Below are 16,696 nucleotides of genomic sequence, written 5' to 3'. Positions count from 1 at the left end.
CTCAGAAGCAGAGGTCGACACAGGAAATGTACCATCCCCCCTCAAGAGCACTGCGAGCTTGGGCGTAAACACATTGCACATGATGCATTAATACCCCCAGCGACTACTGTGCCCTCCTGTTCAACACCCAGCTCTCAGTGACTCTGCTCCTGGACTGTGATACCTGTCAAGTCCCAGCAAACCCAGGATCAGCAGGAAAGAGCGATCCAGTTCCAATTCATCATCTTAAAAGCCTCAAAGAGTTGAGCGAAAGAGATGCACGCAGCAGCCAGTGCTTCTAAAAAGTGGGCTGCTATGCTTTCATACACGTCCACCCCTTGCCTAACGGGATTAATTTGCTCCGTGAAATCACCCCATTTCTGTTGTGAAGAGATTGAATTAACATTAGTTCTTAACAGGGGGAGAAAATATTACTGGTTCTCAAACAAAAATAAATTTTAGGTGACATTTAAAAATCTAATAGAAAATGTATATTTAGGGATGACAATGACAGTACCAACATAATTTATAATGTGGTAAAAAAAATATTAATTCCAGCTTAATGTTTGTCATATTTTCATTCATTTGTTCATCATCAATAACTTCATCCTCTGCAGCATTGTGGTAGTCTGGAGTCTACTTTGCAGGCACAGGGAGCAAGCACTGGCACATTTTGGGGGTATATTTTAATACCATATCATTTCTGACCCAAATTAAGAAAGAAAATTTCAAATAATTTTTCGTCAGTGTTGCAGCCACTATACCGTTAGAGCGTTAACAGCGTACGATACTAGATCTTCATTTCAGCGTGAGATTAATGCTTTACATATGCTAGTGTAAAGATGTTTTTATTTTCAAAAGTTGTTTACATAATTATGGCGTGCACTCAGCTACTGTGGTAGCGCAAAGGGAGAGAAATGAGACTGTCCTCATCACCATTTCTGCAAACCGCAAGAATAAAAGCACATAGTGTTTGTCAGACACAGTTATATTTATAGTTTAATTCTATAAAGACTAAAAAGGACCTGGGTTTCAATCCCACTTCTACTGCAGTACCCTCGAGCAGGCCACTTACCCTAAATTGCTTCACTAAAAAGTACACTGAAGTATAAATGGGTAAATACCTAAGGTAGCTTAACACTAAGTCCTAAAAGGACCAGATAAACTATTAATAATGAATCTGCTGTTGAAGTTGTTACATTCATATAAACAAATGGATATGATCTCGTAAAATTGACAATGTTCTCCCACGATGCCGCACGCCAAGCATAATTTTTTGTACATCATGAAATTACTTTACGCTGTTACCTTCTTAAATGTTCCCATGAGTGTTTATTCCATGTTAACTTTGTTGTTATTGTTGTGTTCAATGGCTGCTCTGGACTGATAAACAGGGACAGAAGCTGTATTGTTGGAAAATCTTCCGTGTGAGCATGAGTACATGCGTACGTAGCTTTACCGTTTCATATGTCTTTGTCAGGGGTGTACAAAGTACAAAGATGGAGGTGGAATGCAGAAGGAGAAAAATGCCCTTTTTTTACAAGCCATTATACAGAATGTTCACTGTCTCAAACTGCATTACGTGAGGACAGGTGTACGAAGAAAATAATGTAGGAGAAACAAAAACGAAAATGAAGCAAAAATGTGTTTTTACTAAGCAATTTATCAACTGCCCCAAACAAATATTTAGAGACTTTAGGCAAACTTTTTTTTTTTTTTTTTTTTAAATGTGGAATATTTCATATGCATTGGAACACCTTAACCACTGTAACTTTCAGGCGTGCAGCACATGCTTAGGGTATAAAATGGTAGAAAGTGCTTCACGAGATTTGGTAAGAGTAAGGATGGATCCTTCTCACAAATCTAGAGCCAGGACCTACACTTGTAACATGAGGTTGCTCCTACAGTTATTATAGTGGAATAAGTCTTGCATTCTTAACCCTGCTACTCTGTTTCTGGGGGGGGGGGGACCAGTATTAAACAGCCAACAGCTCAAACATTAATTATCAGCAAATACTGTAAACAGTGTAATGGAAAACTCATTACTTCATTAGACTAAGATTTACTCCTTGATGTTATTTATAAGAGAAATCCTCTGGCTATATTTCAGCCTACTAAGTCATGAAGTGTGAGCATTTGCACAAAGTTCGTGAAAACTGAAATAGGACAACCATCTTCATGGGAGTAAATAATGTACCGTATACGAAATGCAAAAAGTCAACAAAAACTGGGTCAGTAGAATGCAGAGCTTCGTGGTCTTAGTTTCACTTTGATAAAATAAGTCACTGTGTGTTACACACTGACAGTCGACTTGTGCTGGTTGACACGACCAGCAGTACAGCTTCTACTGCTGTTCACTGTGGTGCCTCACAAAAGGAGCATCTGGCGTGGTGTTGCCAAGCCATAACGTGGAAATCGAACTTTTTGTATTACGTGATGCAGCTGGAATGGTATTAGTATATCGATCGGAGTTGGGACATAAGGCAAAGGTCACCATTGCATCTTCTTTGCAAAGCACAGAGGCTGCAGACAAGACAGCACACACATAGAGGAACCCAGACTATCATATCAGTAAGCATCTCCTTGTACAGCTCAAAAATATTCAGTAGCTAAAGAGTGCTTCATATCAGTGATTACTTATAACAGACACTTGAAAATTCTCTCACAGAAGTGTGTCTCCTAATTAATTTAATAATGAAACTGTCTTGGCGGCGACTCTCACTACCGTTTCGGCGGCGACTCAAATTAAAAAGGGGAACTTGGACAAAGGTTTTGCCCGATCGGGAGGCTCCCTGACTGGTCCTGGCCAGTTCTTCCCTCCGCTTTCAGAGGACAAGGCTCAAATGCTGCTGAAGGGCTTCAAATGAGCCTAATCCCATCAGGAGGATCAGAGCACAACAGCAACAAAAGGAGCCTGGTACACAGGTCACAGTCCCCACATCATCACGACAAAAGGTAAGTAGCAAAGGACAAGGGTCCTGACAACAGTTAAACCCCCTGCATGCTACACAGGAAAGCGGAGCACAGTGTATTGGCTGAACATGGAAGTCAAAATGAGGTCAGTTCTTGTGGTACAAGTACCAAACAGTCCCCAGTCATTGGCAAGACTCCCAGCAGCCCCAGCAGTTCTCTTGTCATCTGGCTCACATTCTTGTAGCTTTTCATTAGATTCAGGAGATACCGGTGGATACACGTCCTATAAATATGGATACCCTGATGCTGGAGGGTGGTGTCGTGCGAACGTAGGAGCATTTAGAGGAGCCAGCTTACCATCAACAAAGGAGCCAGTGAGAGAGATGACGATGTACACCTTGCCCTCTGGTTCCAGGTCAACCTGGGCACAAATGAGAGAGAGTCAGTGCTGCTAATGCAAGGCTAACAGGTAATAACCAAGGATGCCAGTGCTGCAGTGCATTGCTAGAAGGGACTAATGAGATAACAGCTAATGAACTAAGAGCTAATTAGCACTTATGAAAATGGCTAACAAACAGCTTACTAGGTAATCACTAGCACACACACACACACACACACACACACACACCATGCAATGCAGCTGCTGTTTGGACCAGCACACTATTGTCGCCATGGCTGTACGTGATATGTACTACATACTTATAGCATCAGTGTTAGACTACTGTACAGTATATGTGCAACTTTATAAGTATGCAAATAAATCTCTCACACACACACACACACACACACACACACACACACACTGTCTGAAACTGATCGCCCCAAGTGGGGTCGCAGCGAACCAGAGCCTAACCCAGCAACACGGGGCACAAGGCTGGAGGGGGATGGGACACACCCAGGACGGGATGCCAGTTCATCGCAAGGCACCCCAAGCAGGACTCAAAGCCCTGGCCCACTAGAGAACAGGACCCGGCCAAACCTGCTGCACCACTGCGCCCCCCTACTAGCATACACAAGGGCCAAAGAGGGGTTAACAGTTACTTTCATTGCGTTCTAAAAAGGGGAAGAGCCCATGGGACGAGGGGGGGGAGGGGGGGGCACCAGTACAGGTGTGCTTCAACTGGCATACAAAAGCATTCCCACATCTCACACTGTGCTTGTGAACCAAGTAAATGTGTAAATCGGCGGCGGCCGTAGGCATACACATGCACACAATCATACTGTCCCGTAGCATTATCAGCCTCACAAATGGTTAAGATTTAGAACAACAACAGAGTTTCCCCTGGAACACTTTTACTTCACTTACACTTCAACTAGCTGTTTATTTACTGTGAACTGAAACACTGTCAGTGCAAGCCAACCCAAACACAGCACACTACAAAAAACTGTCCAACTGTTTAGCTCCCTGCACCAGGCGCCTTGACTTTTCTTCAACAGCAATGTGAAAAGATTCATTTTAAAAAAAAATTAAAGTGTGACTGTTCTGCTAGGCTTAGCTGATGGCAGACAAAAGACTGAACAACCACCGCGAATCAGAAAACAAAACCTTCAAGGAGACAGGCCTGAAAGCCAAACCGGGCCAGAACCTGTTAATCCGGAACAGGAGCCTGGATTACATCATGTGTAAATGTGAAAACCTTTGTTTTGTGTACTGTGCAGATACACACAAACGTGCATGCATGCACGCACAAACGTAAGCAATGTGGTTTAATGTTCCAAGTGCGTAAGAGGCTAGCATACTTCTACAGCACGTGTTAAAAAGGACAAAGCAAATGAACACTTTAAACTGCGATGAAGGTGATGCTGGAAGACATCAGCAGGTAGATCTTAAGATTCTCACACTGGATTACTAGAGCAACCTTCTGCAGGGGGATGTGGGGAAAAACCCCAAATCGCCACCTTTTTCTGACGTGACGTTCACGAACTCACGTAGAACTGTCGTTCACAGACAGCGAAAACCACAAAGTCAAACAGCAGAGGAGGGAGTGGGTGCCGACATGAGTGTGTGCGCAGACAGCATACGTAGGCTGTGTTTGTGCGGACATGTATCAGCGTGGGTCTCAGTGTGTGCTTACCTGTGCATACATGTTTGTGTGTGTACATATGTATTCTCATTTACATGGATACACATGCCAGCACAGTGGGACAGTACAGACACACTAAGTATTCTTGCAAAAACATTAACATTTAATTTCACCATCAAGTACTGGCTTCAGGCAGCTGGGCACCTTACATCAAGACAACCCAAAAGGTATGAAGCACACTTCCGGCTGGAAAGTGCCATGATCTCAGAACATACTGGTGTAGAGGGGCGGAAAATATGCCTGTTCACACCACCACTGAAGGCTATGGTTAACCCATAATGGAAAACACCATGGGGTAAGACTTGTCAGCTGAAGGGCTCAAAACCACCTTACAGCACCTCTCAGTTTCTCCACTGTCAGGTCTCATTTTGAGAGCAAAAGGCTGGTACATCTGGACTGGTACGCAGATGTTCAGTACAGACTGTTGCTTCCGACTGCTGAAGCATGCAGAACGGAGTAGTCACACGAAGCGCTTGCACTAGACACATAACTAGGACTCAGTGACACTGAGCTATATTAAAAAGCAGGAAGTGCGCTTGGATGACAACTACTTAACCACGGGTCATTTTGGGGAAATGCATAGACTTATAAAGTCTGCTCAGGCATCACTGTCATACTGAAGTCGCTTTCACGCCTCAAACATACCAGAACTTCAGGCACTGAAACATTTCATCTTTTTTACGATGCTTTTACGGAAAGCATCGAGATGAACAAGCATCCTAAAATGTGTGCCCGGAGCAAGACCTTCTATTGTGGTACCGGAAACTAACAAGACAGTGTAAAAACTCATCTAATTTCATTTAAAGACAGTAAGTACTTCATGATCCCATGTCCTACCCACACATATCATATCACCATATGTGAAAACTTTTGCAAACGCACCAATCTGCCTTTTTTAAACTCAAAAAACACAAAAATAATTCAACATGCCTAGACTGACATCAAGGCAACACCTATGCTAGACAAGGTGCATAAAACAATCTTTTCGATGAAAATGTTTCTATGTATAAAGACACAAATTTCCATTCAATAAAACTACTTGTGTGGGCTTGGCAGAATGTTATCACAGTTATCTGGATTTGGCATTCTCTGCATTTTCCTTTGTCAGAGATGCATGACAAATCCTGTCCATGTGAACAAACTGAGACTCACTTCTCACTGGGGGTGGAAAATGACTCCAGTAACAGTTTAGGATACAACATGTAGAGCTGCGAGTAAAGTTTGTGAACCCTTTAAAATTATCTGGATTTTGGCAAGAAAGGCTCCTGAAATGTGATCCGATCTTACTCCGAAACATAATAAAGACCTTATTTAACAAACAAAGCATTTTACATTTCTATAACTTTAGTGAATAAATGGTTTAAACCATCAAAGTCATTGATGGAAAATGTCTGTGAACCTACAGAATAATGATAGCTTGGAAAAAAAGCTAACAGGAGTCAGGTATTCCAGTCAATGAGTGAGGTATTACAACCAATTCAGGTGTGGGTTTGACCTTCCCAGATGTATATATAAAAAAAAAAAAAAAAAGGTCACAACTTCAGTTACCTTCACACCAGTATTCTGTTGAAGTGCAACATGGCCCGATAAAAGAACAGAAGCTGAAGGTCATAATTCTTAAGAGTTACAAAAGGATCTCTAAAGACTTGGGCTTCCATCTGTCCAGTCAGGCAAATAGTTTACAAATGGTTGAAATTCAGCACCGTTGCTACTCTCCCAAGGAGTGGATGTCCTACAATGATCAGCACAATTACACGCCATACAATCCTCAAACACTGGCAAAGAACCCATGGTTGACAGCTAAGGATCTGCAGACATCACTTGTACCTGACAGTATCTGTGCTAATGAGTCTATCATAACTTAACCACTGAACAAGAGTCGTGTTCGTGAGAGGTTACCACAGAGGAAACCACTTGCTGCTCGTCTCAAGTTTGCTAAATACCACCTGTATGTTCCACAACACGACTAATCAATGTTCTTATGGCAGATGAGACAGAAACTGAACACCACATGTTTGGACAGAACAAAACACTACATACCAAAAAAAAAAAAAACAACCTCATCCCAACTGTGAAGCAAGGTGGAGGGAGTATAATGCTGTAGAGCTCCTTTGCTGCATCAAGGCCTGCATGGCATGCAGTTAACTGAAACGCCAATGAATTCAAAGTGATATAAGGAAATTCTACAACAAAATATCAGGGTGACTGTCTGGGATCTAAAACTCAAAAGAAGTTGGTTCATGCAACATGTCAATGATCCAAAACACAGCAGTAAATTCAAGTTGCTGAAACAGAAGAAATGCTATATTTTAGAATGACCAGTCAGAGTCCTTACCTCAATTCCACTGTAATGCCGTATCATAATCTTAAGCAGGGCATTCAACTCGAACATCCCAAAAATATATATATCGGAAACAGTTTAGTGTAAAATCGGCCAAAGTATTTCCTAACTGCTGAGCTGTTGTGATCAGCAACTGAAAAAAAAAAAGAAAAAAAAAAAAAAAAAAGCATTTCGGGTTTTACCAATGAAGGAGGTTCCATTTGTTACTTAACATAAAGGTTCACGTAATTTTGTTAATTGATTAACTTAATTATTCCTGCAATTGCCTGGCATCCATTCAAGGGTTTACTTTCCCCCTAAGCTTTGCCTCCAATGCATCCAGGATACGCTCATCACGATCCTGCTCAGGACAAGCAGTTACTGAAATTGGATGGACAATGTAATATGCGTTTCCAATGCTGGTCAGATAAGACCGCCTTTACTTATTATTATTGGTTAGATGAAGATCAGATCACATTTTAAGAGCTATTCATACAGAAATCCAAGCAATTTCAATGAGACCGTGAACTTTCTCCATACAACTGTCCATAAAGACATAAGTAAAACAGTACCACAAGAGATAGATTGTAATCTAACTGGCATATAGGGGGGGGAAAAGACATGAGCAGCAAAATGGGGTGGGATGAGACACAAACTGTACATTATGAGGTGGGGGTTGGGCAGTGGACCCTCTAGTACTTCTCAGAGGTGTGGAAAGTTTCACTGGTGGCATGTTGTGACCTGCAGGCCCTGTTCATAACGTTACAAAAGTACAGAACTGGCTCCTCTTTACCCAAGCGTACGGAAGCAAAGACAGAGAGCAAAGTACCGTTCAGTCGGGAAACATTAAAAAGTAGCAGATCACTCTACTCCATACTGTGCTCATCTGTGAGGGATCGGAGAGCTCGCATTTAATGATGTGTAGTTTAAGTGCGCAAACTGATGAAACGGTTTGCCCTGCGATCTGTCAACCCACCCAACCCATCCTAAAGTACTGTAATATTCTGAAAATTTACTCTAATTCAGGCAATACAGTGTATCGGTGATTAAAAGTTTTTAACAGATAAAACAAGCCAGTTACCCCCAGGCACAAGACTGCAGGAAGAATCTGGTGCAGTTGGTCTGGCCGCATGCTCAAGTATAGCCTCGCACTGGGTACCCAGCCAATGAGAGCAAACACTTGGGAATAATCTAGACAGGGTGGCGGCAGCACTCACGTGACGTGCAGCGACAAACCTTAGAGCAGGTCCACAAGCAGAAAGGCAAAAACACTTACTCACAAACCAGAAAAACACTACAGCTTAACAGAGTTTGCTTCCATGCCCTGTGAAACAGCTGATTTTCTGAGTTGCTGGTTGGTGCTTCTAAAGGGGAAGTGAGAGTGACTGCAAGTAAACCAGGGCCATATCATTCCTCCCAGTATTAGTAAGGCAGTGGGAGTAATTCATAAAAGCAGCGTGATTTTCAGTGCACCTATAGGAGCCTTCTGGTTACTCGTCCTGCAAGTATCCCCACATCTCCGGTGCAATGACCCTAAGCGAAATACGTAAAAGCATGGTGTGGGGCCAAGCAGACACAAGCCCCGTCCATCCTGATTCATAACACAGAACCTGCCCAAACAGGGTCTTACGGACCCCTTCATTCTTCAAAAATGTCACAGTGTGACACAGTTCTGATGCAGCTCCACTTACAACAGCATTATGCACAACAGGCTCTTGGCTCTGGTGGACCCATGTAGCTCCTTGTTTTAGTTGCAGATGAGCAGCCCATTAAGAGGCTAGATAAAATTATTCAATGACTGGTACAATTGCAGTATCAAACTGGATGTATTATTTCACCTTTCAGTAAGATTTAAATCAAGTTAAAAAGAGTTTGCTTTGAGGAACATCAGTTGCAGTGAAATTTCTAGAGAGTGGTTGCAGGTATATTTGCAATATTAAAAGACATTCCATTTCAATATTTCGTGAAACATAAAACAAACTAATTTTACCTAAAAAGGTATAATTAATCTAAGTTATGGAATTCAAAGTGTAAAGGTTAATTCCCTTCACTGGTTTACTGAAATTGTGCACTTAAAAACCAACAAATAAATACAAACACTAACATTTTTTGAATGTGCCCAGCCATTCAAACATTACATTTTCATTTATTCATTTAGCAGATGCTTTCCTCCAAAGCAACATACAGAGAAATACAATTTGTGCATTACATTATGAGAAAGAGAGACATAGGTGCAGACATGCGATTCTTAAGTAAACTTAGTTTGTTTCTTTCCATTATATGCACCAATGGTTCATCACATGAGTAGCTGCATAAAATTCAGAAGACGAATCCTGATCACCTTCCTACAAATTGTTTCAATTTTTTTTTATAAAAGGTACACAAACATTTACGTAAGTACAGGTGTAGTGGCTGTGTAAAGACTTATCTGGGCATGGTCATAAAGTTGTGGTGCATGAACATTTACACCATACATGAGCTTAAGGGATCATGTGCGAAGTGAGTCCGGAAGAGGAGAGTTTTCAGACCCTTCCTAAATGCGGACAGTGTTTCAGCAGTTCTGAGTGAGAGGGGGAGGTCGTTCCACCACAACGGAGCCAGAACTGAGAACCTCCGTGCTTTGCTTTATGTGTGCAGGATGTGTCAAACAAGGCAAATTCATTTCATGTTTAATTCAAACAAAAAACCCATTTACAAAGAAATTCAAATACAGGATGGAGAAGTGCTAAATTATAGACACTAGAAGTACAGACATCTAAGAAACAGAGACCTGACTGTAAAACATAACACAGACAGAGTCGAAGTGCCGCAGGATCCACACAGAAGAGGCAACACCAGCCCTTTGAGCTACAGACATTTCATTCATCTCTTTAGAATGAAAAACCCCACTTTGCATGGACTTCATGGATGTTACTGTCTGTAAAACATCTACAGGGAAGCATTATAACCGAAGGGGAAGCAATGTGTCTGTATTAAAAGTACCTTATGACAACGCTTTGTGTTTTTAAACATGTAAATATCCACTGTAGCACTCCGTGTGGCATTCTTCATCCACACCGAGTGAAACGGCTGACAGAGGTTGCACAGCGGAGCTGAACGTAGAGCTGCTGTGTCTATAGTCATGTGTGACACGGCTTCACAGCTTCTCTCAGCGAGCAACTTCACCCTAAAGACCTCTGACACTGGTAAGAAGTTAGCAAGTGCAAGCATGTGTGGTTGGTACTTGCTGACAATGCTCCCCCCGTATCTTTTAGGGTGAAGTCCATCACATCACACTGCAGCAAAGCAGGAGGAGACCTGAAAAAAATGCAACACCTTCTCCCCAGAGCAGCCCCCCACATGACTGTGGGCTGGAGGTTGAACGATGCATCACGTCTTTCTAAGTGAGCCAAAGAGAGCAGCACTTCACTGAACCACTCTCGACACCCAAAATGTAACTTTTTATTCCAACCACATCTCTATCCACGTATCACTTCAAGAGGTAGTAACTCGAACATGTGAGCCGTTATAATGGCCGTACTGAACCGGGAAGGCGTGCTTCAATAATAGACTGAATATACCGAAGCCCTCCGTCTGTTGTGGGACACGCTGCTGCTTACTTTAAGCTCTACGTTGTTTCCTATAAAAGCATCTACCAAATGCATAAATGTAAATATTTATTCATTTTCCAGACTGTTATGCAGGCATCAAGCAGCATAGTGATTACCGCTGCTGCCTCTGGACTTGGGGAGATTCAAATCTGGGATCTTCATCTCCTGTAGTACCTTTGAGGAAAGCACTTAGTCTAAATTATTCCGTAACAAATTACCCAGCTGTATAAATGAGTAAACCATTGTAAGCAGGTTAAATCTGCATGGTGCTTTAGAGAAAAGCACCGGCTAAATTGACAAATGTCAACAGTGTGTGAGGGGGGTGGATAACAGCACATCTGGAGACAAACAACATGGTACCCAGCAAAGATAGGCCTTAAGGATATCAACTAGGGGAAAGCTGGTAGCATAGTGGTTAGAGCTGCTACCTTTGGACCCAAAGGTTGCAAGTTCGATCCCCGTTTCTGGCTGTAGTAGTGTCCCTGAGCAAGATACTTACCCTAAAATTACCAGCTGTATAAATGGGTAAAAATGATTGTAAATTGCTTTGGATTTTTTAAAAAAAAAAAAAAAAAAAAAAAAATCAGGTAAATGAAGAAATGTAAAATAGAAATCCACAAGCTGACCCCCCACCATTATCAAGGCAACCGACAAAGAATACCCAGCTGTATAAATAGGTGAATCGTTCATAATTATCCAATATTTTAAGAACAGCTGGGCCAATGCAGCAGCTGAATAAAGGTTGAAAACATGGTGTTTAGTCAGAGATCCCGGACCTGTAACCGGTGGGTTGCAGGTTCGCATCCGGCCAAGGGCTCGGATGTACAATGACAATGAGAGTCAGTGCCCCAAGTTCACGTGTAGCAAGGTCAAGCCGTGGCTGCATGAGATCTCAGGCCAGGCCAGTGCAGGTGCCCGGGGGAGACGATCCAAAGGACGGACACACACACACACACAATGATTCGCCCGCTGTTCGGACAGACTGATGATGAGTCGCCCACCACCGTGTGCCGCTCACTCACTCTCTCACTCACTCACCCATCCCTCGAAGGTCTCCTCCATGCCGGGGCTCCTCAGGTCCTCGAACTGGATCGTGCAGTTGGCCACGAAGTCGTCGTAGCCGATGGGCGCGTCGTGGAACACGGCGAGTTCCATCTTCTTACCGTCGTTCACGTTGAGGCTGAACTCCTCGTTGTACGTCGGCGTGTTCGTCTTCTGCTTCGTGTGCGTCTGTCCAATTTTGCACTCGTCCACCTTGACCACGATGTAGGGGTCCAAGGCAGGCAGCGTCTTGTTGAAAATGACCGAGTGGCGCAGGGCGAAAGTGGTCGGCTTGAGGTCCACCGCCTCGCCGATCCGCAGTTTCAGGTAGCCGTTGAACTTCATCTTGACACGGTGGCGAAGTCACAAAACAAACACGCACGACTCGAGCCACTTAAAAATTTAAATTAACCGCATCTAAACGCCGATGCGGCCGTTTTCCGAGGAATAACAGCCGCGATACATGATTACTTAGAGCAGAAAAACAACTCCAAGTGACTGTAAACGGTGTAAATCTGTCCGTTCGCCACCGGGTTCCGCTGCTGTTAGACGGCACCGCTGGGCTCCTGCTGGCTTCGCCCTCGCGCACCTCTGCTGTCCTCGCGCCGCTCTGCCGTCTCGCCGGTGGTCGAACGACGTGAGCGCGAACTCGGGGGCGCGCGCTCTGCTGGTCAAGTTCCGCAAAGGGAAGTCGCGGAGAGCGAGAGACCCGCTAATAGAACGAGCGCCGTCGCACGCCCATGTTTATGTTTCCTCTCTGACAGAAAGAATTACGCATCTAGCATTCATGAGAAGTCGGCTTACTCACAACATTAGCCTTCCACGGGCGTTCGCTTTGTATAACGTGCTACAAAGTGTCCCTGGAGCGTCTTGGAAATTGTAGTTCTATTAGCGCTCACCGTCCGCAGGTAAGTTGCAGGAAGAGGATTGGAAGGACTCCAAAGACCGCCGTGCACCGCTCTGTTGGGGTTTGACAGCCAGCACACAGGTGGAAAGCGACAGGGTGACCAGGCGACTGAGGCACGTCTCCTGCGCATTCCAAGAAGGCAACTTTACAGCCTTAATAAGATAAGAGGGCGTTTACTGAAACCTGCACGGTAAAACGCATGAATGGAAATGAAACCACTTGAATCGAGTCAATACTGTAATGGTGAAACCTCGAATAAAGGAATATTGCCTGGCCTGAGCCCGTCTCTGAACTGAACTCGTGTGAATACTGTCATTATTGGCCAGTGTGATGACGCACACAAGGAATTGCTGTGGTTCTAGGTGCCTCCAGTATTTATAGGCAAACAAAAGAGCTGACACAGAATTACAGAATAAACAAACATATTTAGAGTATACAAACACTAGAGTATAAATAGTAGTATAGATACAAAAAACTAAATAAGAAGTGAATTACAAAAAAGTGGTTGGATATTGTTGCACTGACAGGACACCTATGGTAACTCTTCATGAGAGTGATGGTCTGAGGGGGAAAAAAAAAAAAACGCTGTTCTTCTTGTGTCTGATCGTTCTGGCGGACAGTGTTCTGTAACGCCTGTCTGAGGTGAGAAGTGTGAAGAGTTTTTGCCCTGGGTGTGTGAGATCGGAGATGATTTTGCCTGCCCGCTTCCTCATTCTGGACTTGTACAGGACCTGAAGGGTAGACAGGAGGGCACCAATGATCTTCTCAGCCATCTTGACTGTCTTTTGTAGCCTATTTCTGTCCGATTTGGTAGCCGAGCAAAACCAGATAGTTATGGCAGTGCACAGGACAGACTCAATGATAGCTGTGTAGAACTAGATCGGCAGTTCCTGTGGCAGGTTGAACTTCTTCAGTTGGCGAAGGAGGCACATCTATTGTTGAGCCTTTTTCTCGATGGAGTCAATATAGGTGTCCCACTTCAAGGCCTGGGAGATCGTAGGACCCAGGAACCTGAAGGCCTCCGCAGCTGGCACGGTGCTGTTGAGAATGGTGAGGGGGGGAAGTGCTGGGAAGTTCTTCTTGAAGTTCACAATCATCTCCACTGTGTTGAGTGTGTTCAGCTCCAGGTTGTTTTGACTGCACCATCCAGCCAGCTGTTCAACCTCCCTCCTGGATGAGGCCGATAACTGTAGCGTCATCTGCAAACTTCAGGAGCTTCACGGAGGGGTTCTTGGAGGTCCAGTCATTTGTGTAGAGGGAGAAGAGTAGTGGGAAGACCACACATCACTGGGGAGCCCCAGTGCTGACTGTGCAGGTGCTGAATGAATTTCCCAGCCTCACCAGTTGCTGTCTGCCTGTCAGGAAGTTGGTGATCCACTGACAGATGGTGGTGGGCACAGAAAATGGCATCAATTTGAACTGAAGGAGGTCTGGGATGATGATGTTAAATGCCAAACTGAAGTCCACAAATAGGACCCTGGCATAAGTCCTTGGTTTGTTGAGATGTTTCAGGATGAAATGCAGTCCCATGTTGACTGCGTCATCCACTGACCTGTTTGCCCTGTAGGCAAACTGGAGGAGATACAGCAGGGTTCCAGTGATGTTCTTCAGGTAGGCCAACACAAGTCTCTCGAATGACTTCATGACTGTAGACGTCAAGGCAACAGGTCTGTAGTCATTCAGTCCTGTGATCTTAAGTTTTTTTGGGACTGAGATGATGGTGGATCAGTTGAAGCAGGAGGGGACTCCACACTGCTCCAGTGATCTCTTGAAGATCTGGGTGAAGATGGGTGACAGCTGGTCAACACAGACTTTCAGACAGACAGGTGAGACGCCGTCAGGGCCCGGTGCTCTTTGTCTTAGGTTTCCGGAAGACCCAGCACACATCCTCTTCACAGATTCTCAGAGTAGTTTGAATAACGGAGGGGGCAGGAGGTGTTGATTGTGTGGAGAGAAGATTGGAGTGGGTGCAGGGTGAGAGACCAACCTTTTCCAACCTGTGGTAAAACACATTCAGGTTCTCAGCCAGTAGTTGATTGTTGCTCGGCCAGGTAGGGGGATGGAGTCTTGCAGCTGGTGATCTCTTTCAGGCCTTTCCACCCCGATGCAGAGTCGTTAGCTGAGAACTTGTTTTTCAGCTTATCAGAGTAGCTTTTCTTAGCCACTCCTATCTCCTTTTTCAGGGTGTTTCGGGCCTGATCGTACAAGACTCTGTCCCCGCTGTAGGCCTCCTCCTTTGCCTAACGGAGCTGTCTGAGTTTTGCTGTGAACCATGGTTTGTCGTTATTTTACGTTAAGCGAGTCCTGGTGGGAACGCACATATCTTCACAGAAACTGATGTAAGACGTCACAGTATCAGCGAGCTCGTCCAAGTCAGTGGTAGCAACTTCAAAGACACTCCAATCGGTACGGTCGAAACAAGTCTGTAGTTCCAACTGTGCTTCCTTGGTCCATCTCTTTACTGTCCTTACTACAGGCTTAGCTATTTTAAGTTTCGGTCTGTGGGTCGGGAGGAGATGGACCAGACTGATCGAAGAGACCCAAAGATGCACGGGGGACAGAGCGATATGAGTCTTTTAATGTGATGAAGCAATGGTCCAGGATGCTTCCCACTCTGGTGGGGCATGTAATGTGCTGTCTGTATTTGGGCAGCTCATAGGTGAGGTTTGCTCTGTTAAAATCTCCCAGGATGATAATAAAAGAGTCTGGGTATAATGAGCAGTCTGATGTTTTGGTATTTTCTATAGATATATACAGTATACGAGTCAAATACACGTACATTTATCACACACACATTGACTGCAACCGCTTGTCCCGAGCAGGGTCGTAGCAAGCCGGAGCCTAACCCGGCAACACGGGGCGCAAGGCTGGAGGGGGAGAGGACACACCCAGGATGGGACGCCAGTCCATCGCAAGGCACCCTAGACCCATTGGAGAACAGGCACAGGCCAAACCACACCCCCAAGTACATTCATTTAATTTTTTATTCTCTTAAAATTATTGCTTATTTAACTGATATAACTAAAATTCCAACATTGGAATTATTTTGTCGTATTAAGTCGCCCTGTTAAAGTCCAGTTCTACACACACACCATCTGAAACCCCTTGTCCTATACAGAGTCGCGGCAAACCGGAGCCTAACCTGGCAACACAGGGCGAAGGGGGAGGGGACACACCCAGGACGAGACACCAGTCTGTTGCAAGGCACCCCAAGCGGGACTCGAACCCCAGACCCACCGGAAAATAGGACCCGGTCCAACCCACTGCGCCCCCCAAGTCCAGCTCTAGATTATCTCAATTTTACTGACTCACCTGTGGCGGCGTCAGTGTCGGCGAGCTGGGAAAAGGTTCCCTCTTGTGTTGGACATGCAGAACTGTCTGTCTGCGCACATTAATATGTCAGTGTCCACTTTTAAAACTCTGACATCACAGGATAAATCCTGTTCGTTTCAAACCATGCCCAGGGTGAATTCGTTTCCGCAGTGATCTGTTAATGTGTAAATCGTTGGTTGCAGTCCTGTTTTGTATGTTTTTATATACAAACTCTGAGGGCGTGTGCTGCTGTCTCCAGGGCGAGAGCTAAAATTTTGGAGCTGCTGTGGTATAACTCATCAGTTGTTCCTTCTGCTTCTGTGTACTCAGCGTGATCTCGAGTTCAGTTCTGTTTTTACATTCCTGTTCACATGGTCTTTACTGTCTTCTAATAACCTTCTACTGAACTCGCCTAGATTGGATTGTTCTTACAGCTCCTTCGTTTATCCCAAACCAACAACGGACCCCTGGGCTCTGCCCCGAAGGAGGCAAGGCGGTGTAATAGCATGGCCAGTCTGAAGGTCACAATGAGGATGTCGGTGTATCCAAG

General features: G+C 44.5%; 1 protein-coding gene across 1 annotated transcript in view; it reads right to left on the bottom strand.

Annotated features, from left to right (window-relative positions):
- Positions 1 to 12,756, bottom strand: part of prkcha (protein kinase C, eta, a) — a 30,755-nt gene extending 17,999 nt beyond the window's left edge. Inside the window, exons 1-2 of the mRNA XM_018727673.2 lie at positions 11,925 to 12,756; positions 3,250 to 3,313 (exon numbers count right to left, since the gene is read on the bottom strand). Of these exons, the coding sequence (XP_018583189.2) occupies positions 3,250 to 3,313; positions 11,925 to 12,272 (412 nt within the window). The 5' untranslated portion in view covers positions 12,273 to 12,756. The remainder of the gene's footprint in view (positions 1 to 3,249; positions 3,314 to 11,924) is intronic.
- Between the last annotated feature and the right edge of the window lie 3,940 nt (positions 12,757 to 16,696).

Source organism: Scleropages formosus, chromosome 15 (genome assembly GCF_900964775.1).
Source record: "Scleropages formosus chromosome 15, fSclFor1.1, whole genome shotgun sequence".
Classification (NCBI taxonomy): domain Eukaryota; kingdom Metazoa; phylum Chordata; class Actinopteri; order Osteoglossiformes; family Osteoglossidae; genus Scleropages; species Scleropages formosus.
Note: the sequence above shows the minus strand (reverse complement) of the source record. Positions and strands in the feature narration are given on the sequence as shown.